Source organism: Coregonus clupeaformis, chromosome 34 (assembly GCF_020615455.1).
Source record: "Coregonus clupeaformis isolate EN_2021a chromosome 34, ASM2061545v1, whole genome shotgun sequence".
NCBI lineage: Eukaryota > Metazoa > Chordata > Actinopteri > Salmoniformes > Salmonidae > Coregonus > Coregonus clupeaformis.
Window position 1 is genome coordinate 20,751,334 of NC_059225.1, and position 16,252 is coordinate 20,767,585.

At 49.7% G+C, this 16,252-nt stretch overlaps 1 protein-coding gene across 1 annotated transcript in view; it reads left to right on the forward strand.

Moving 5' to 3' along the window:
* LOC121549637 (cysteine/serine-rich nuclear protein 1) overlaps nt 1-14,622 on the forward strand; it is a 73,788-nt gene extending 59,166 nt beyond the window's left edge. Inside the window, exons 3-7 of the mRNA XM_045210506.1 lie at nt 9,096-9,361; nt 10,607-10,903; nt 11,110-11,290; nt 11,516-11,965; nt 13,194-14,622. Coding sequence (XP_045066441.1) covers nt 9,096-9,361; nt 10,607-10,903; nt 11,110-11,290; nt 11,516-11,965; nt 13,194-13,510 — 1,511 coding nt within the window. The 3' untranslated portion in view covers nt 13,511-14,622. The remainder of the gene's footprint in view (nt 1-9,095; nt 9,362-10,606; nt 10,904-11,109; nt 11,291-11,515; nt 11,966-13,193) is intronic.
* Nucleotides 14,623-16,252: the final 1,630 nt, after the last annotated feature.

Consider the following 16,252-nt stretch of genomic DNA (forward strand, 5'->3'; position numbering starts at 1 on the left):
AGAACACACAGAGCCTTGTCTGGGCGCTCACCCAGCACAGGTGCTGCCTGCCTGGAAGAGTAGGGGGGGGGGGGGAGAGCAAGAGAGAGGGGGTGAGATGAAGGGAGGAAGGCATGTTGGAGCGATGAGAGGATACTTTCTGTCTTCATCTAATGGAGACAGTCGTTTTGATCTATTTAACCTTTATTAAACCAGGAAAAGCCCATTTAGACCCAGAGTCTCTTTTTCAAGGGAGACGTGGCCAAGAAGGAAGCAAAATCAATACATGACAGAATTAAAACATACTACAATACAACTCAACAACATGATCCAGCATTAAAAAAGCATTTACACTCCTCTGAACAGAGTTTCCAATCAACATGTTAAATTCCTTCAGTGGAACTAACATATCTAGATGAAGCCTGGGTTGGAGACTATTCCAGGCCTCTGGTGCACAAGACGAGACGGCAGTCTTCCCTAATACTGCAAATGTCCTGGGGACTTTAAGTAGCAACCACCTAGCAGACCGGGTCTGGTACCTGGTGGTGAAGGAGACCAGACTACAGTAGCAACCACCTAGCAGACCGGGTCTGGTACCTGGTGGTGGTGAAGGAGACCAGACTACAGTAGCAACCACCTAGCAGACCGGGTCTGGTAACTGGTGGAGGAGACCAGACTACAGTAGCAACCACCTAGCAGACCGGGTCTGGTAACCGCTGGTGGTAAAGGAGACCAGACTACAGTAGCAACCACCTAGCAGACCGGGTCTGGTAACTGGTGGTGGTGGAGACCAGACTACAGTAGCAACCACCTAGCAGACCGGGTCTGGTACCTGGTGGTGCAGAAGGAGACCAGACTACAGTAGCAACCACCTAGCAGACCGGGTCTGGTACCTGGTGGAGAAGGAGACCAGACTACAGTAGCAACCACCTAGCAGACCGGGTCTGGTACCTGGTGGTGGAGGAGACCAGACTATAGTAGCAACCACCTAGCAGACCGGGTCTGGTAACCGCTGGTGGTAAAGGAGACCAGACTACAGTAGCAACCACCTAGCAGACCGGGTCTGGTAACTGGTGGAGGAGACCAGACTACAGTAGCAACCACCTAGCAGACCGGGTCTGGTAACTGGTGGTGGAGACCAGACTACAGTAGCAACCACCTAGCAGACCGGGTCTGGTAACTGGTGGTGGAGGAGACCAGACTACAGTAGCAACCACCTAGCAGACCGGGTCTGGTACCTGGTGGTGGTAAAGGAGACCAGACTACAGTAGCAACCACCTAGCAGACCGGGTCTGGTAACCGCTGGTGGTAAAGGAGACCAGACTACAGTAGCAACCACCTAGCAGACCAGGTCTGGTAACTGGTGGTGGAGACCAGACTACAGTAGCAACCACCTAGCAGACCGGGTCTGGTACCTGGTGGAGAAGGAGACCAGACTACAGTAGCAACCACCTAGCAGACCGGGTCTGGTACCTGGTGGAGGAGACCAGACTACAGTAGCAACCACCTAGCAGACCGGGTCTGGTACCTGGTGGAGAAGGAGACCAGACTACAGTAGCAACCACCTAGCAGACCGGGTCTGGTACCTGGTGGTGCAGAAGGAGACCAGACTACAGTAGCAACCACCTAGCAGACCGGGTCTGGTAACTGGTGGTGGAGGAGACCAGACTACAGTAGCAACCACCTAGCAGACCGGGTCTGGTACCTGGTGGTGCAGAAGGAGACCAGACTACAGTAGCAACCACCTAGCAGACCGGGTCTGGTACCTGGTGGTGCAGAAGGAGACCAGACTACAGTAGCAACCACCTAGCAGACCGGGTCTGGTAACTGGTGGTGGTAAAGGAGACCAGACTACAGTAGCAACCACCTAGCAGACCGGGTCTGGTACCTGGTGGTGAAGGAGACCAGACTACAGTAGCAACCACCTAGCAGACCGGGTCTGGTAACCGCTGGTGGTGGAGACCAGACTACAGTAGCAACCACCTAGCAGACCGGGTCTGGTACCTGGTGGTGCAGAAGGAGACCAGACTACAGTAGCAACCACCTAGCAGACCGGGTCTGGTAACTGGTGGTGGTAAAGGAGACCAGACTACAGTAGCAACCACCTAGCAGACCGGGTCTGGTAACTGCTGGTGAAGGAGACCAGACTACAGTAGCAACCACCTAGCAGACCGGGTCTGGTAACCGCTGGTGGTAAAGGAGACCAGACTACAGTAGCAACCACCTAGCAGACCGGGTCTGGTAACCGCTGGTGGTAAAGGAGACCAGACTACAGTAGCAACCACCTAGCAGACCGGGTCTGGTACCTGGTGGTAAAGGAGACCAGACTACAGTAGCAACCACCTAGCAGACCGGGTCTGGTAACCGCTGGTGGTGGAGACCAGACTACAGAGGTAAAGAGGGAGTTTACCCAAAAGGGCTTTGTAGATGAACACATACAAATGTAGCTTTCTGTGCATATAAAGTGCGGTCCAACCCACCATTTGGTACCAAGGTGCATTGGTGGGTGAGTGACTTGGCATTTGTAATAAAGCACAAGGCTGCACGATAGACAGAGTCCAGTCTGTGTAAGACAGAGGAGGCTGCATGCATAAACAACAAGTCACCATAATCAATTACAGAGAGGAAAGTGGCATGAACACGCTTCTGTCTGGCCATAAGCGGGAAGCAAGACTTATTACGAAAATAAAAACTCAATTTCAATTTAAGCTTCCTCACAAGATTATCCATATGAACTTTTAAGGACAACTTATCATCCAACAGTATACCTGGGTATTTGTAGGATGACACTTTTTCCGTGGATAAGCCACCAGGTCTGACAATGGTAGCTCTGGTAAAGGTCATGCATTTAGTTTTTTTTGTACATTCAAGGCCAGTTTGAGACCATAAAAGGGGGTCCTGCAGTGACCGAAAAGCAGTCTGGAGTTGTGATGGTTGATGGTAAAACAGAGCGAGATGCAGAGTGTTTGTCCTCCTGCTGTGTCTGATGGATGTTAGACTGAAACAGGCTCTGTCTGCGTCTCAAATGCCACCCTATTCCCTATAGGGGAGAGTGGGGTAAGTTGAGCCGCCCTCGTTTCTAGGGAAACCGTACACAAAATGTATCATTTGACCAAATATTTAGGAAGAGGTCGTCATTTCATGGAGTCTGAAGGAAGTAACCACATGGAAAAAGTGGTAGAAACATATGGTTGGACTGTCTATAGTCTGTATAGAAACATATGGTTGGACTGTCTATAGTCTGTATAGAAACATATGGTTGGACTGTCTATAGTCTGTATAGAAACATATGGTTGGACTGTCTATAGTCTGTATAGAAACATATGGTTGGACTGTCTATAGTCTGTATAGAAACATATGGTTGGACTGTCTATAGTCTGTATAGAAAAATATGGTTGGACTGTCTATAGTCTGTATAGAAACATATGGTTGGACTGTCTATAGTCTGTATAGAAACATATGGTTGGACTGTCTATAGTCTGTATAGAAACATATGGTTGGACTGTCTATAGTCTGTATAGAAACATATGGTTGGACTGTCTATAGTCTGTATAGAAACATATGGTTGGACTGTCTATAGTCTGTATAGAAACATATGGTTGGACTGTCTATAGTCTGTATAGAAACATATGGTTGGACTGTCTATAGTCTGTATAGAAACATATGGTTGGACTGTCTATAGTCTGTATAGAAACATATGGTTGGACTGTCTATAGTCTGTATAGAAACATATGGTTGGACTGTCTATAGTCTGTATAGAAACATATGGTTGGACTGTCTATAGTCTGTATAGAAACATATGGTTGGACTGTCTATAGTCTGTATAGAAACATATGGTTGGACTGTCTATAGTCTGTATAGAAACATATGGTTGGACTGTCTATAGTCTGTATAGAAACATATGGTTGGACTGTCTATAGTCTGTATAGAAACATATGGTTGGACTGTCTATAGTCTGTATAGAAACATATGGTTGGACTGTCTATAGTCTGTATAGAAACATATGGTTGGACTGTCTATAGTCTGTATAGAAACATATGGTTGGACTGTCTATAGTCTGTATAGGAATGGCTTAGCCCGTCTCACTGTCACTGGGATCTGGTTGGACCAGCCCACCCCCACTCCCCTCCCCCAACTCCTCTCCCCTCCCTCCCTCCCCTCTCTCACCCCCCCTCCCTCCCTCCCCTCTCTCACCTCCCCTCTCTCACCCTCCCTCCCTCCATTCTCTCACCCTCCCTCCCTCCCTCCCTCCCCTCTCTCACCGTCTCTCCCTCCCTCTCTCACCCTCCCTCCCTTTTCTCCTTCCCTCTCTCTCCCCACCCAACCTCCCTCTCTCTCTCCCACCCTCTCTCTCTCCCCTCCCTCACTCCTCCCCTCCCTCCCTCCCTTACTCCTCCCCTCCCTCCCTCACCCTTACTCCTCCCCTCCCTCCCCACCCTTACTCCTCCCTCCCTCCCTCACCTCACTCCTCCCTCCCTCCCTCACCCTTACTCCTCCCTCCCTCCCTCACCCTTACTCCTCCCCTCCCTCCCCCACCTCACTCCCCTCCCTCCCCATCTTTCCCTCCCTCCTCTCCTTCCCACCCTCCTTCCTTTTCATTTCCTCTGTGGTGTTGTGATCCTAGTCCGTTCAGCGCCTCTGCCATGTTATCTGATGCATGATGCCATCTAGTGGTAGTAGAGGGGAGTACGGTTGCTTTGTGACTTGAACTGCAGTTCCTGTGAATGTCTCTTGTTCTTCAAAGCTCTTGTTGAAGAATGACCGGTGTGATAACACCAGTCTCTCTCTCTCTCTCTCTCTCTGTCTCTCTGTCTCTCTGTCTCTCTCTCTCTCCAATTGAAGGGCTTTATTGGCATGGAAAACATATGTTAACATTGCCAAAGCAAGTGAAGTAGATAGTAAACAAAAGTGAAATAATTATTAACAGTAAACATTACACTCAGAAGTTCCAAAAGAATAAAGACATTTCAAATGTCATATTATGTCTATATACAGTGTTGTAACAATGTGCAAATAGTTAAAGTACAAATGGGAAAATAAATAAACATAAATATGGGTTGTATTTACAATGGTGTTTGTTCTTCACTGGTTGCCCTTTTCTTGTGGCAACAGGTCACAAATCTTGCAGCTGTGATGGCACACTGTGGTTTTTCACCCAGTAGATAAGGGAGTTTATCAAAATTGGGACTGTTTTCGAATTCTTTGTGGATCGCTGTAATCTGAGGGAAATATGTGTCTCTAATATGGTCATACATTTGGCAGGAGGTTAAGAAGTGCAGCTCAGTTTCCACCTCATTTTGTGGGCAGTGTGCACATAGCCTGTCTTCTCTTGAGAGCCAGGTCTGCCTACGGCGGCCTTTCTCAATAGCAAGGCTATGCTCACTGAGTCTGTACATAGTCAAAGTTTTCCTAAAGTTTGGATCAGTCACAGTGGTCAGGGATTCTGCCACTGTGTACTCTCTGTTTAGGGTTAGTTTGCTCTGTTTTTTTGTTAATTCTTTCCAATGTGTCAAGTAATTCTCTTTTAGTTTTCTCATGATTTGGTTGGGTCTAATTGTGTTGCTGTCCTGGGGCTCTGTGGGGTCTGTTTGTGTTTGTGAACAGAGCCCCAGGACCAGCTTGCTTAGGGGACTCTTCTCCAGGTTCATCTCTCTGTAGCTGATGGCTTTGTTATGGAAGGTTTGGGAATCGCTTCCTTTTAAGTGATTATAGACTTTAACAGCTCTTTTCTGGATTTTGATAATTAGCGGGTATCGGCCTAATTCTGCTCTGCATGCATTATTTGGTGTTTTTCGTTGTACATAGAGGATATTTTTGCAGAATTCTGCATGCAGTCTCAATTTGGTGTTTGTCCCATTTTGTGAATTCTTGGTTGGTGAGCGGACCCCAGACCTCACAACCATAAAGGGCAATGGGTTCTATAACTGATTCATGTATTTTTAGCCAGATCATAATTGGTATGTCAAATTTTATGTTCCTTTTGATGGCATAGAAGGCCCTTCTTGCCTTGTCTGTCAGATCGTTCACAGCTTTGTGGAAGTTACCTGTGATGCTGACGTTTAGGCCGAGGTATGTATAGTTTTTTGTGTGCTCTAGGGCAACGGTGTCTAGATGGAATTTGTATTTGTGGTCCTGGCAACTAGACCTTTTTTGGAACACCATTATTTTTTTATTTACTGTCAGGGCCCAGGTCTGACAGAACCTGTGCAGAAGATCTAGGTGCTGCTGTAGGCCCTCCTTGGTTGGTGACAGAAGCACCAGATCATCAGCAAACAGAAGACATTTGACTTCAGATTCTAGTAGGGTGAGGCCGGGTGCTGCAGACTGTTCTAGTGCCCTCGCAAATTCGTTGATATATACAGTCATGGCCAAAATTGTTGGCACCCCTGAAATTTTTCCAGAAAATGAAGTATTTCTCACAGAAAAGTATTGAAATTACACATGTTTTGCTATGCACATGTTTATTTCCTTTGTGTGTATTGGAATAACACAAAAAAAACAGGAAAAAAGCAAATTTGACATAATTTCACACAAAACTCAAAAAATGGGCCGGACAAAATGATTGGCACCCTTAACTTAATATTTAGTTGCACACCCTTTGGAAAAAATAACTGAAATCAGTCGCTTCCTATAACCATCAATAAGCTTCTTACACCTCTCACCCGGAATTTTGGACCACTCTTCTTTTGCAAACTGCTCCAGGTCTCTCATATTGGATGGGTGCCTTTTCCCAACAGCAATTTTAAGATCTCTCCACAGGTGTTCAATGGGATTAAGATCTGGACTCATTGCTGGCCACTTCAGAACTCTCCAGCGCTTTGTTGCCATCCATTTCTGGGTGCTTTTTGAAGTATGTTTGGGGTCATTGTCCTGCTGGAAGACCCATGATCTCGGACGCAAACCCAGCTTTCTGACACTGGGCCCTACATTGCGACCCAAAATCCTTTGGTAATCCTCAGATTTCATGATGCCTTGCACACAGTCAAGGCACCCAGTGCCAGAGGCAGCAAAACAACCCCAAAACATATTTGAACCTCCACCATATTTGACTGTAGGTACTGTGTTCTTTTCTTTGAAGGCTTCATTACATTTTCGGTAAACAGTAGAACGATGTGCTTTACCAAAAAGCTCTATCTTGGTCTCATCTGTCCATAAGACGTTCTCCCAGAAGGAATTTGGCTTACTCATGTACATTTTGGCAAACTGTAGTCTTGCTTTTTTATGTCTCTGTGTCAGCAGTGGGGTCCTCCTGGGTCTCCTGCCATAGCGTTTCATTTCATTCAAATTTCGACGTATAGTTCGGCGCTGACACTGATGCACCCTGAGCCTGCAGGACAGCTTGAATTTCTTTGGAACTTGTTTGGGGCTGCTTATCCACCATCCGGACTATCCTGCGTTGCAACCTTTCATCAATTTTTCTCTTCCGTCCACGTCCAGGGAGATTAGCTACAGTGCCATGGGTTGCAAACTTCTTGATCATGTTGCGCACTGTGGACAAAGGAACATCTAGATCTCTGGAGATGGACTTGTAACCTTGAGATTGTTGATATTTTTCCACAATTTTGGTTCTCAAGTCCTCAGACAGTTCTCTTTTCCTCTTTCTGTTCTCCATGCTTAGTGTGGCACACACAGAAACACAATGCAAAGACTGAGTCAACTTCTCTCCTTTTTATCTGCTTTCAGGTGTGATTTTTAGATTGCCCACACCTGTTACTTGCCCCAGGTGAGTTTAAAGGAGCATCACATGCTTGGAACAAACTTATTTATCCACAATTTTGAAAGGGTGCCAATAACTTTGTCCGGCCCATTTTTTTAGTTTTGTGTGAAATTATGTCAAATTTGCTTTTTTCCTGTTTTTTTTTGTGTTATTCCAATACACACAAAGGAAATAAACATGTGCATAGCAAAACATGTGTAATTTCAATACTTTTCTGTGAGAAATACTTCATTTTCTGGAAAAATTTCAGGGGTGCCAACAATTTTGGCCATGACTGTATGTTGAAGAGGGTGGGGCTTAAACTGCATCCCTGTCTCACCCCACGGCCCTGTGGAAAGAAATCTGTTTTTTTGCCAATTTTAACCTCACACTTGTTTGTGTACATGGATTTTATAATGTCGTATGTTTTTCCCACAACCCCACTTTCCATCAATTTGTATAGCAGACCCTCATGCCAAATTGAGTCAATCTTTTTTGAAATCAACAAAGCATGAGAAGACTTTGGCTTTGTTTTGGTTTGTTTGTCAAATAGAGTGTGCAGGGTGAATACGTGGTCTGTCGTACGGTAATTTGGTAAAAAGCCAATTTGACATTTGCTCAGTACATTGTTTTCACTGAGGAAATGAACTAGTCTGCTATTAATGATAATCTGTCTCTCCCCGCTCTCTCGCTCTCGCTCGCTCGCTCTCGCTCTCTCTTCCCCTCTCTCTTCCCCTCTACCCCTCTCTCTCTCTCTACCCTCTCTCTCTCTCTCTCTACCCCTCTCTCTCTCTCTCTCTTCCCCTCTCTCTCTCTCTACCCCTCTCTCTCTACCCCTCTCTCTCTCTCTACCCCTCTCTCTCTCTCTACCCTCTCTCTCTCTCTACCCCTCTCTCTATCTACCCCTCTCTCTCTTCCCCTCTCTCTCTTCCCTCTCTCTCTCTCTCTACCCCTCTCTCTCTCTCTACCCCCTCTCTCTCTCCCCCTCTCTCTCTCTCTACCCCTCTCTCTCTCTCTACCCCTCTCTCTCTCTACCCCTCTCCCTCTCTCTACCCCTCTCCCTCTCTCTACCCCTCTCCCTCTCTCTACCCCTCTCCCTCTCTCTACCCTCTCTCTACCCCCTCTCTCTCTCTCTACCACTCTCTCTCTCTACCCCCTCTCTCTCTCTCTACCCCTCTCTCTCTCTCTTCCCCTCTCTCTACCCCTCTCTCTCTCTCTACCCCTCTCTCTCTCTACCCTTCTCTCTCTCTACCCCTCTCCCTCTCTCTACCCCTCTCCCTCTCTCTACCCCTCTCCCTCTCTCTACCCCTCTCTCTACCCCTCTCTCTCTCTCTCTCTACCCCTCTCTCTCTCTACCCCTCTCTACCCCTCTCTCTCTCTCTCTCCCTCCCCCCTCTCTCTTCTCTCTCTCTATCTCCAGCCAAGTCCATCCTGAAGAAGGCTAAGCGTGAGCAGGGTGGGAGGGGCAACGTGACCTTTGACATGCTGACAGTGTTCCTGTTCCCGCGGTGCCAGGGCTTCAGCAGCGTGCCCAGTAAGGGGGGCTGTTCCCTGGGCATGATGCAGCACCACAGCGCCCTCCGCAGGTACACCCTGGAAGAGTACGCTGTGGAGCAACGCATCCTTCGCCGGGAGAAACTCCTCAATCGCCTCCGAGAGGAGAAACTGGACGCTCTCAAACAGAAGGTCAGTCCTGGGAGATTTGTATATAGAGGGAGACAAGACACACAGTTCCCCATGTCTGGGTTAGCTAATGCAGTGTGTTGAGAAAAGGTTTTAATAGCAAGTCTGATTCTTTCAAATGAGTTGGTGTTGAACACTATGTTTAGTTGGGAGCAGATCATAACACAGTCTTCCTGAGAACGTATACATGTGATCCTTCCTCCCTCCTCTCCCTCCTCTCCCTCCTCCCCCTCCTCTCCCTCCTCTCCCTCCTCTCCCTCCTCCCCCTCCTCTCCCTCCTCCCCCTCCTCTCCCTCCTCTCCCTCCCTCCTCTCCCTCCTCTCCCTCCTCTCCCTCCTCTCCCTCCTCTCCCTCCTCTCCCTCCTCTCCCTCCTCTCCCTCCTCCCCCTCCTCCTCTCCCTCCTCTCCCTCCTCCCTCCCTCCTCTCCCTCCTCTCCCTCCTCTCCTTCCTCCCTCCTCTCCCTCCTCTCCTTCCTCCCTCCTCTCCCTCCTCTCCCTCCTCTCCCTCCTCCCCTCCCTCCTCTCCCTCCTCTCCTTCCTTCCTCCCTCCTCTCCCTCCTCTCCCTCCCCTCCTTCCTCCCTCCTCTCCCTCCTCTTCCTCCTCTCCTTCCTCCCTCCTCTCCCTCCTCCCCCTCCTCTCCCTCCTCTCCCTCCTCTCCTTCCTCCCTCCTCTCCCTCCCCCCCTCCTCTCCCTCCTCTCCCTCCTCCCTCCTCCCCTCCTCTCCCTCCTCTCCCTCCTCTCCCTCCTCTCCCTCCTCTCCCTCCTCTCCCTCCTCTCCCTCCTCTCCCTCCTCTCCCTCCTCTCCCTCCTCTCCTTCCTCCCTCCTCTCCCTCCTCCCCTCCTCTCCTCTCCTCCCTCCTCTCCCTCCTCTCCCTCCTCTCCCTCCTCTCCCTCCTCTCCCTCCTCTCCTTCCTCCCTCCTCTCCCTCCTCTCCCTCCTCTCCTTCCTCCCTCCTCTCCCCCCCCTCCTCTCCCTCCTCTCCCTCCTCTCCCTCCTCTCCCTCCTCTCCCTCCTCTCCCTCCCTCCCCTCCTCTCCCTCCTCTCCCTCCTCCCCCTCCCCCTCCTCCCCCTCCTCTCCCTCCTCTCCCTCCTCTCCCTCCTCTCCCTCCTCTCCCTCCTCTCCCTCCTCCCCTCCTCTTCCTCCTCTTCCTCCCTCCTCTCCCTCCTCCCTCCTCTCCCCCCTCTTCCTCCTCTCCCATCCTTCCTCCTCTCCCTCCCCTCCCTCCTCTCCCTCCTCTCCCTCCCAGCTGACTAAGGGAGGCACGGTGGAGTCAGAGGAGGCGGACTGCCTCACCGTCGAAGACATCCCAGAGGACGAGATGGACATCAGCAGTTGTAACCTAGACGACGGCTCCTTCCTCCACCCCTACCCCTCCAAGCGGAGACACGCCCTGCTGAAGGCCGCGGGGGTGAAGAAGATCGATAAGGAGGAGAAGAGGCAGCTCCAGCAGCTGAGAGTGTCCAGGGAGGACTGTGGCTGTGACTGTCAGGGCTTCTGTGAGCCAGAGACCTGCGCCTGCAACCTGGCGGGCATCAAGTGTCAGGTAAGACACATTGCTAATAAAAACTCACATATGAACATTTCTTCAACTTCAATGTTAACAGTAAACTGACCTCCCATGTTTAAATACTTTATATTCCTAACAATATCAGCAGAACCTATTGCAGTGGTTAGTTGTCCACTGTAATACAATATGCTGTACCCTCCGTGACAAAGCAGATCCTGATTTTAACGTCCTCTTCTCCCCAGATGGACCACTCGTCATTTCCCTGCGGCTGCACTAAGGATGGCTGCGGTAACCAGGAAGGTCGCATAGAGTTCAACTCCAGCCGGGTTCAGACCCACTACATCCACACCATCATGAAGCTAGAGCTGGAGAAGAGACTGGAGGAGACGTCTGGACCAGAGGAAGAGGACCCGGGAGAGACCACCCCACTCCATGCCCACAACCCCCTGTCCCACCTCCCCTCCTTCCCAGACCTCCCCTCCATCCCAGACCTCCCCTCCATCCCAGACCTCCCCTCCTTCCCAGACCGCCCCTCCATCCCAGACCTCCCCTCCATCCCAGACCTCCCCTCCTTCCCAGACCTCCCCTCCATCCCAGACCTCCCCTCCTTCCCAGACCTCCCCTCCTTCCCAGACCTCCCCTCCATCCCAGACCTCCCCTCCATCCCAGACCGCCCCTCCTTCCACTTCAGCTCAGAGCTGGAGGAGAACAGCTGTAGTAGCGACATGACGTACTCCTCTGGGGGAAGTGATGACTCAGAGGAAGGGGCGGGGTTAGGGGTGGGGTTAGGGCGGCGCTCCTGGGAGGACGGCCCCCTGCTGGATGATGTGGATGAGAACGGACTGAGCCGCATCCTCAGCTTTAGCGACATTGACGACAACGATGACTACAATGTAAACAACCACGTTGTCAATGACAACCGCTGCTGCCCCGAGCAACGTCTACAGCAACAGCCGTGGATGTTGGCAGGGTTTAGCGCGGCAGACTTCCCAGAGGAGAATGACAATCCAGAGGTGTACACGGACAACGGGGCCATGGCCTTATCACAACTGTTAGATGATAACGCTAACCAAGGCAACTGTCTGTTCCACCACAGCGGCTGCAGTGTCCCCAACGTGCCCTCTTCCTCAGTAGACCGCCCCAACCCCCCCTCTCCCTTAGTAGACTGCCCCAAACCCCCCTCTCCCTTAGTAGACCGCCCCAAACCCCCCATCCCCCTCAGTAAACCGCCCCAAACCCCCCTCTCCCTCAGTAGACCGCCCCAACCCCCCCTCTCCCTTAGTAGACTGCCCCAAACCCCCTCTCCCTTAGTAGACCGCCCCCAAACCCCCTCTCCCTTAGTAGACTGCCCCAAACCCCCTCTCCCTCAGTAGACCGCCCCAAACCCCCCTCTCCCTTAGTAGACCGCCCCAAACCCCCCTCTCCCTTAGTAGACCGCCCCAAACCCCCCTCTCCCTTAGTAGACTGCCCCAAACCCCCCTCTCCCTCAGTAGACCGCCCCAAACCCCCCTCTCCCTTAGTAGACCGCCCCAAACCCCCTCTCCCTTAGTAGACCGCCCCAAACCCCCCTCTCCCTTAGTAGACTGCCCCCAAACCCCCCTCTCCCTCAGTAGACCGCCCCAAACCCCCCTCTCCCTCAGTAGACCGCCCCAACCCCCTCTCCCTCAGTAGACCGCCCCAAACCCCCCTCTCCCTCAGTAGACCGCCCCAAACCCCCCTCTCCCTTAGTAGACCACCCCAACCCCCCATCCCCCTCAGTAGACCGCCCCAAACCCCCCCTCTCCCTTAGTAGACTGCCCCAAACCCCCCTCTCCCTTAGTAGACCGCCCCAACCCCCTCTCCCTTAGTAGACCGCCCCAAACCCCCTCTCCCTTAGTAGACTGCCCCAAACCCCCTCTCCCTTAGTAGACTGCCCCAAACCCCCCTCTCCCTCAGTAGACCGCCCCAAACCCCCTCTCCCTCAGTAGACCGCCCCAACCCCCCCTCTCCCTCAGTAGACCGCCCCAACCCCCCCTCTCCCTCAGTAGACCGCCCCAAACCCCCCTCTCCCTTAGTAGACTGCCCCAAACCCCCCTCTCCCTTAGTAGACTGCCCCAAACCCCCCTTTCCCTTAGTAGACTGCCCCAAACCCCCCTCTCCCTTAGTAGACCGCCCCAACCCCCCCTCTTCCTCAGTAGACCGCCCCAACCCCCCTCTTCCTCAGTAGACCGCCCCCAACCCCCATCCCACTCAGTAGACCGCCCCAACCCCCCATCCCCCTCAGTAGACCGCCCCAAAACCCCCTCTCCCTTAGTAGACCGCCCCAACCCCCCCTCTTCCTCAGTAGACCGCCCCAACCCTCCATCCCCCTCAGTAGACCGCCCTGCTGCCAGCTACATGGACCTCAGCCTGATCTCAGAGTCTGACCTGGAGTTCTTTGATGGTTTCTGTCTGGGTCCTTCCTCCCTCTACAGCTCCCTAAAGGACCAACACATGGACAACTTCTTTCACTTCCAGTTGCCTAGTTACCCCAGCAGCCAATCACAGGCCAGCGACCCTGGGACCTGCCTCCTGGAGTCTCTGATTGGTCTGTCAGAATCTGTCCCAGAACCCCCTGCGACGTTCACAGACAATCAAGTGTTGGAGGAAGCCGCCAGGGGTTAACTAACCGGAACTGAACTGCCAACTGTGTTCTGGACTATGTAGTGAATTAGGGGGGACGGTCAGTGGAAACAGACTGCTGGGATTTCTCTCTTGCCTATCTATTGTTATTGAGATTCCGTTCTTGCCTTCCAAATGTTAGCAAAAGCAGTTGGTAATTATTGCTATATGAAATGGCAGCTAACATTTCATTTGAAAAAAAGAAAGTGAGACTAACACAAAAGTGAACGCTCAATTGTGTAATCTGAGTCATTTATCTGTGACCTGATGCCGTGGAACCAAGCCTGCCCCTCCACACTAACACAGAGGGTGACTGGTGCTAGTTGCCTTCAGCCTAGTTGGCGTTCTGTTTGGGGACAGGGTCTGTAGGGAACCTTTAAACATTGCTGAATGTCAACCTCAGGGACTTTTTCTAGCTTTAGGAAGCAGACCATTGTGGCCATTGAAGCGCTGTGGTGGGTGTCGCTAAGCTTTTACACACAGACAAACCCCCAACTAGAATCACAACATTGTCATAACCCCGGCCTCCATTACGGCTCTGTGCTCCGTCCCAGTTGACTGGAGTTAGAGGGGTAAATGGTCAGCCCCTGGGTCCTAAAGCTAGTATGGTACAGTCCCTCAGAAAGCTCCTTGGTCAGCACGTTTTCTGTGAAACTGGTGATTGACGAACCATAACTTCCTGGTTCTCCGTCTGTATATGAAGTGATGTGAAGGTCGTGTTGCAGACTGTGTGTCTCTACGGTCCATTCAATAGCTCAGTGACCTTTAACCATTTACATGCTAGAAATAAGCTGGGTATTCATGAGCTGAGAAACTAACAATATTACAGCTGAAAATTATATTCATTATAGCAAAGGCTATAATAACTGTATCTAGATTATTACTTTTATTAATATTATTGTTTATGATTTTATATTTATTTTCAGATTTAAAAAAAACGACTAAACGTATGTTCAAGCAGCACTGTGGTTTGATATTTATAACCTGGAGGTGCAATCTTACCTTATGTATCAGTGACTTTGTCTCAAATGGCAAACTTTTCCCTGTAGCTCAGTTGGTAGAGCATGGCGCTTGCAACGCCAGGGTTGTGGGTTCGTTTCCCACGGGGGGCCAGTATGAAAATGTATGCACTCACTAACTGTAAATCGCTCTGGATAAGAGCGTCTGCTAAATGACTAAAATGTAAATCTATATAGTGCACTAACCCTAACCCACCCAGTGCACTATTAGGGGATAGGGTGCCATTTGCGACTCTGCAGGCTGTAATATCCCTGCTTTACTCTGCTCAGAGACATTGTTGGGACTCAGGAATATGGGGTGATATAAAAGAAAAGGCCATTGCCAAATTATTTAAAGGTCAAATGCAGCTGTTTTTATTTCAATATCAAATCATTTCTGGGTAACAATTAAGTACCTTACTGTGATTGTTGTCAATTAAAATGGTCAAAAAGAAGGGGGAAAATGCATTCTTATTAAAGGGCATTGAGCTAAGGCTGTCTGAGTGGGGGAGGGGAAAACGGAACACTAGCATGTTATTGGCAGAGAGGTCTGGACCTTTCTTTCTTATTGGTCTATTAGCTAATTTACTGCCTGGTGATGTCACCATGGAAGGACAAAACTCCATCCAATCAAAACAGGCTTCAATTTCAGGCAGTCTTTTCTAACAGCTCTTACACTAAAAGCCCATTATCATCATATTTCACAGTATTATTCCAACCTCATTGTGTGAAAATATATATACAGTGCATTCGGAAAGTATTCAGACCCCTTGACTTTTTCCAAATTTTGTATGATTACATCCTTATTCAAAAATTGATTAAATTGGTTTTTTCTCATCAATCTACACACAATACCCAATAATGACAAAGAAAAAAAGGTTTGTATTCATTTTTGTACCATAAAGGCCTGATTTGGTGGAGTGCTGCAGAGATGGTTGTCCTTCTGGAAGGTTCTCCCATCTCCACAGAGGAACTCTGGAGCTCTGTCAGAGTGACCATCGGGTTCTTGGTCACCTCCCTGACCAAGGCCCTTCTCCCCCGATTGGACAGTTTGGCCGAGCGGCCAGCTCTAGGAAGAGTCTTTGTGGTTCCAAACTTCTTCCATTTAAGAATGATGGAGGCCACTGTGTTCTTGGGGACCTTCAGTGTTGCAGAAATGTTTTGGTACCCTTCCCCAGATCTGTGCCTCGACACAATCCTGTCTCGGAGCTCTACGGACAATTCCTTTGATCTCATGGCTTGGTTTTTGCTCTGACATGCACTGTCAGCTGTGGGACCTTATATAGACAGGTGTGTGCCTTTCCAAATCATGTCCAATCAATTTAATTTACCACAGCTGGACTCCAATCAAGTTGTAGAAACATCTGAAGGATGAGCAATGGAAACAGGATGCACCGGAGCTCAATTTTGAGTCTCATAGCAAAGGGTCTGAATACTTATGTAAATAAGGTATTTCTGTTTTTTATTTTTAGTAAATTAGCCAACATTTCTTAAAACCTGTTTTCGCTTTGGCATTATGGGGTATTGTGTGTAGATTGATGAGGAAAACATTTTTATTTAATCCATTTTAGAGTAAGGCTGTAACGTAACAAAATGTGGAAAAAGTCAAGGGGTCTGAATACGTTCCCGACTGCACTGTAAAATACAGGAAATCGTTTTTTTGACTGCACTGGGCCTATAATCTATTATCTTAATATTTTTTACATATTACATTTTGGTTAAATTATTTGTCATTATTTCAGAGGTT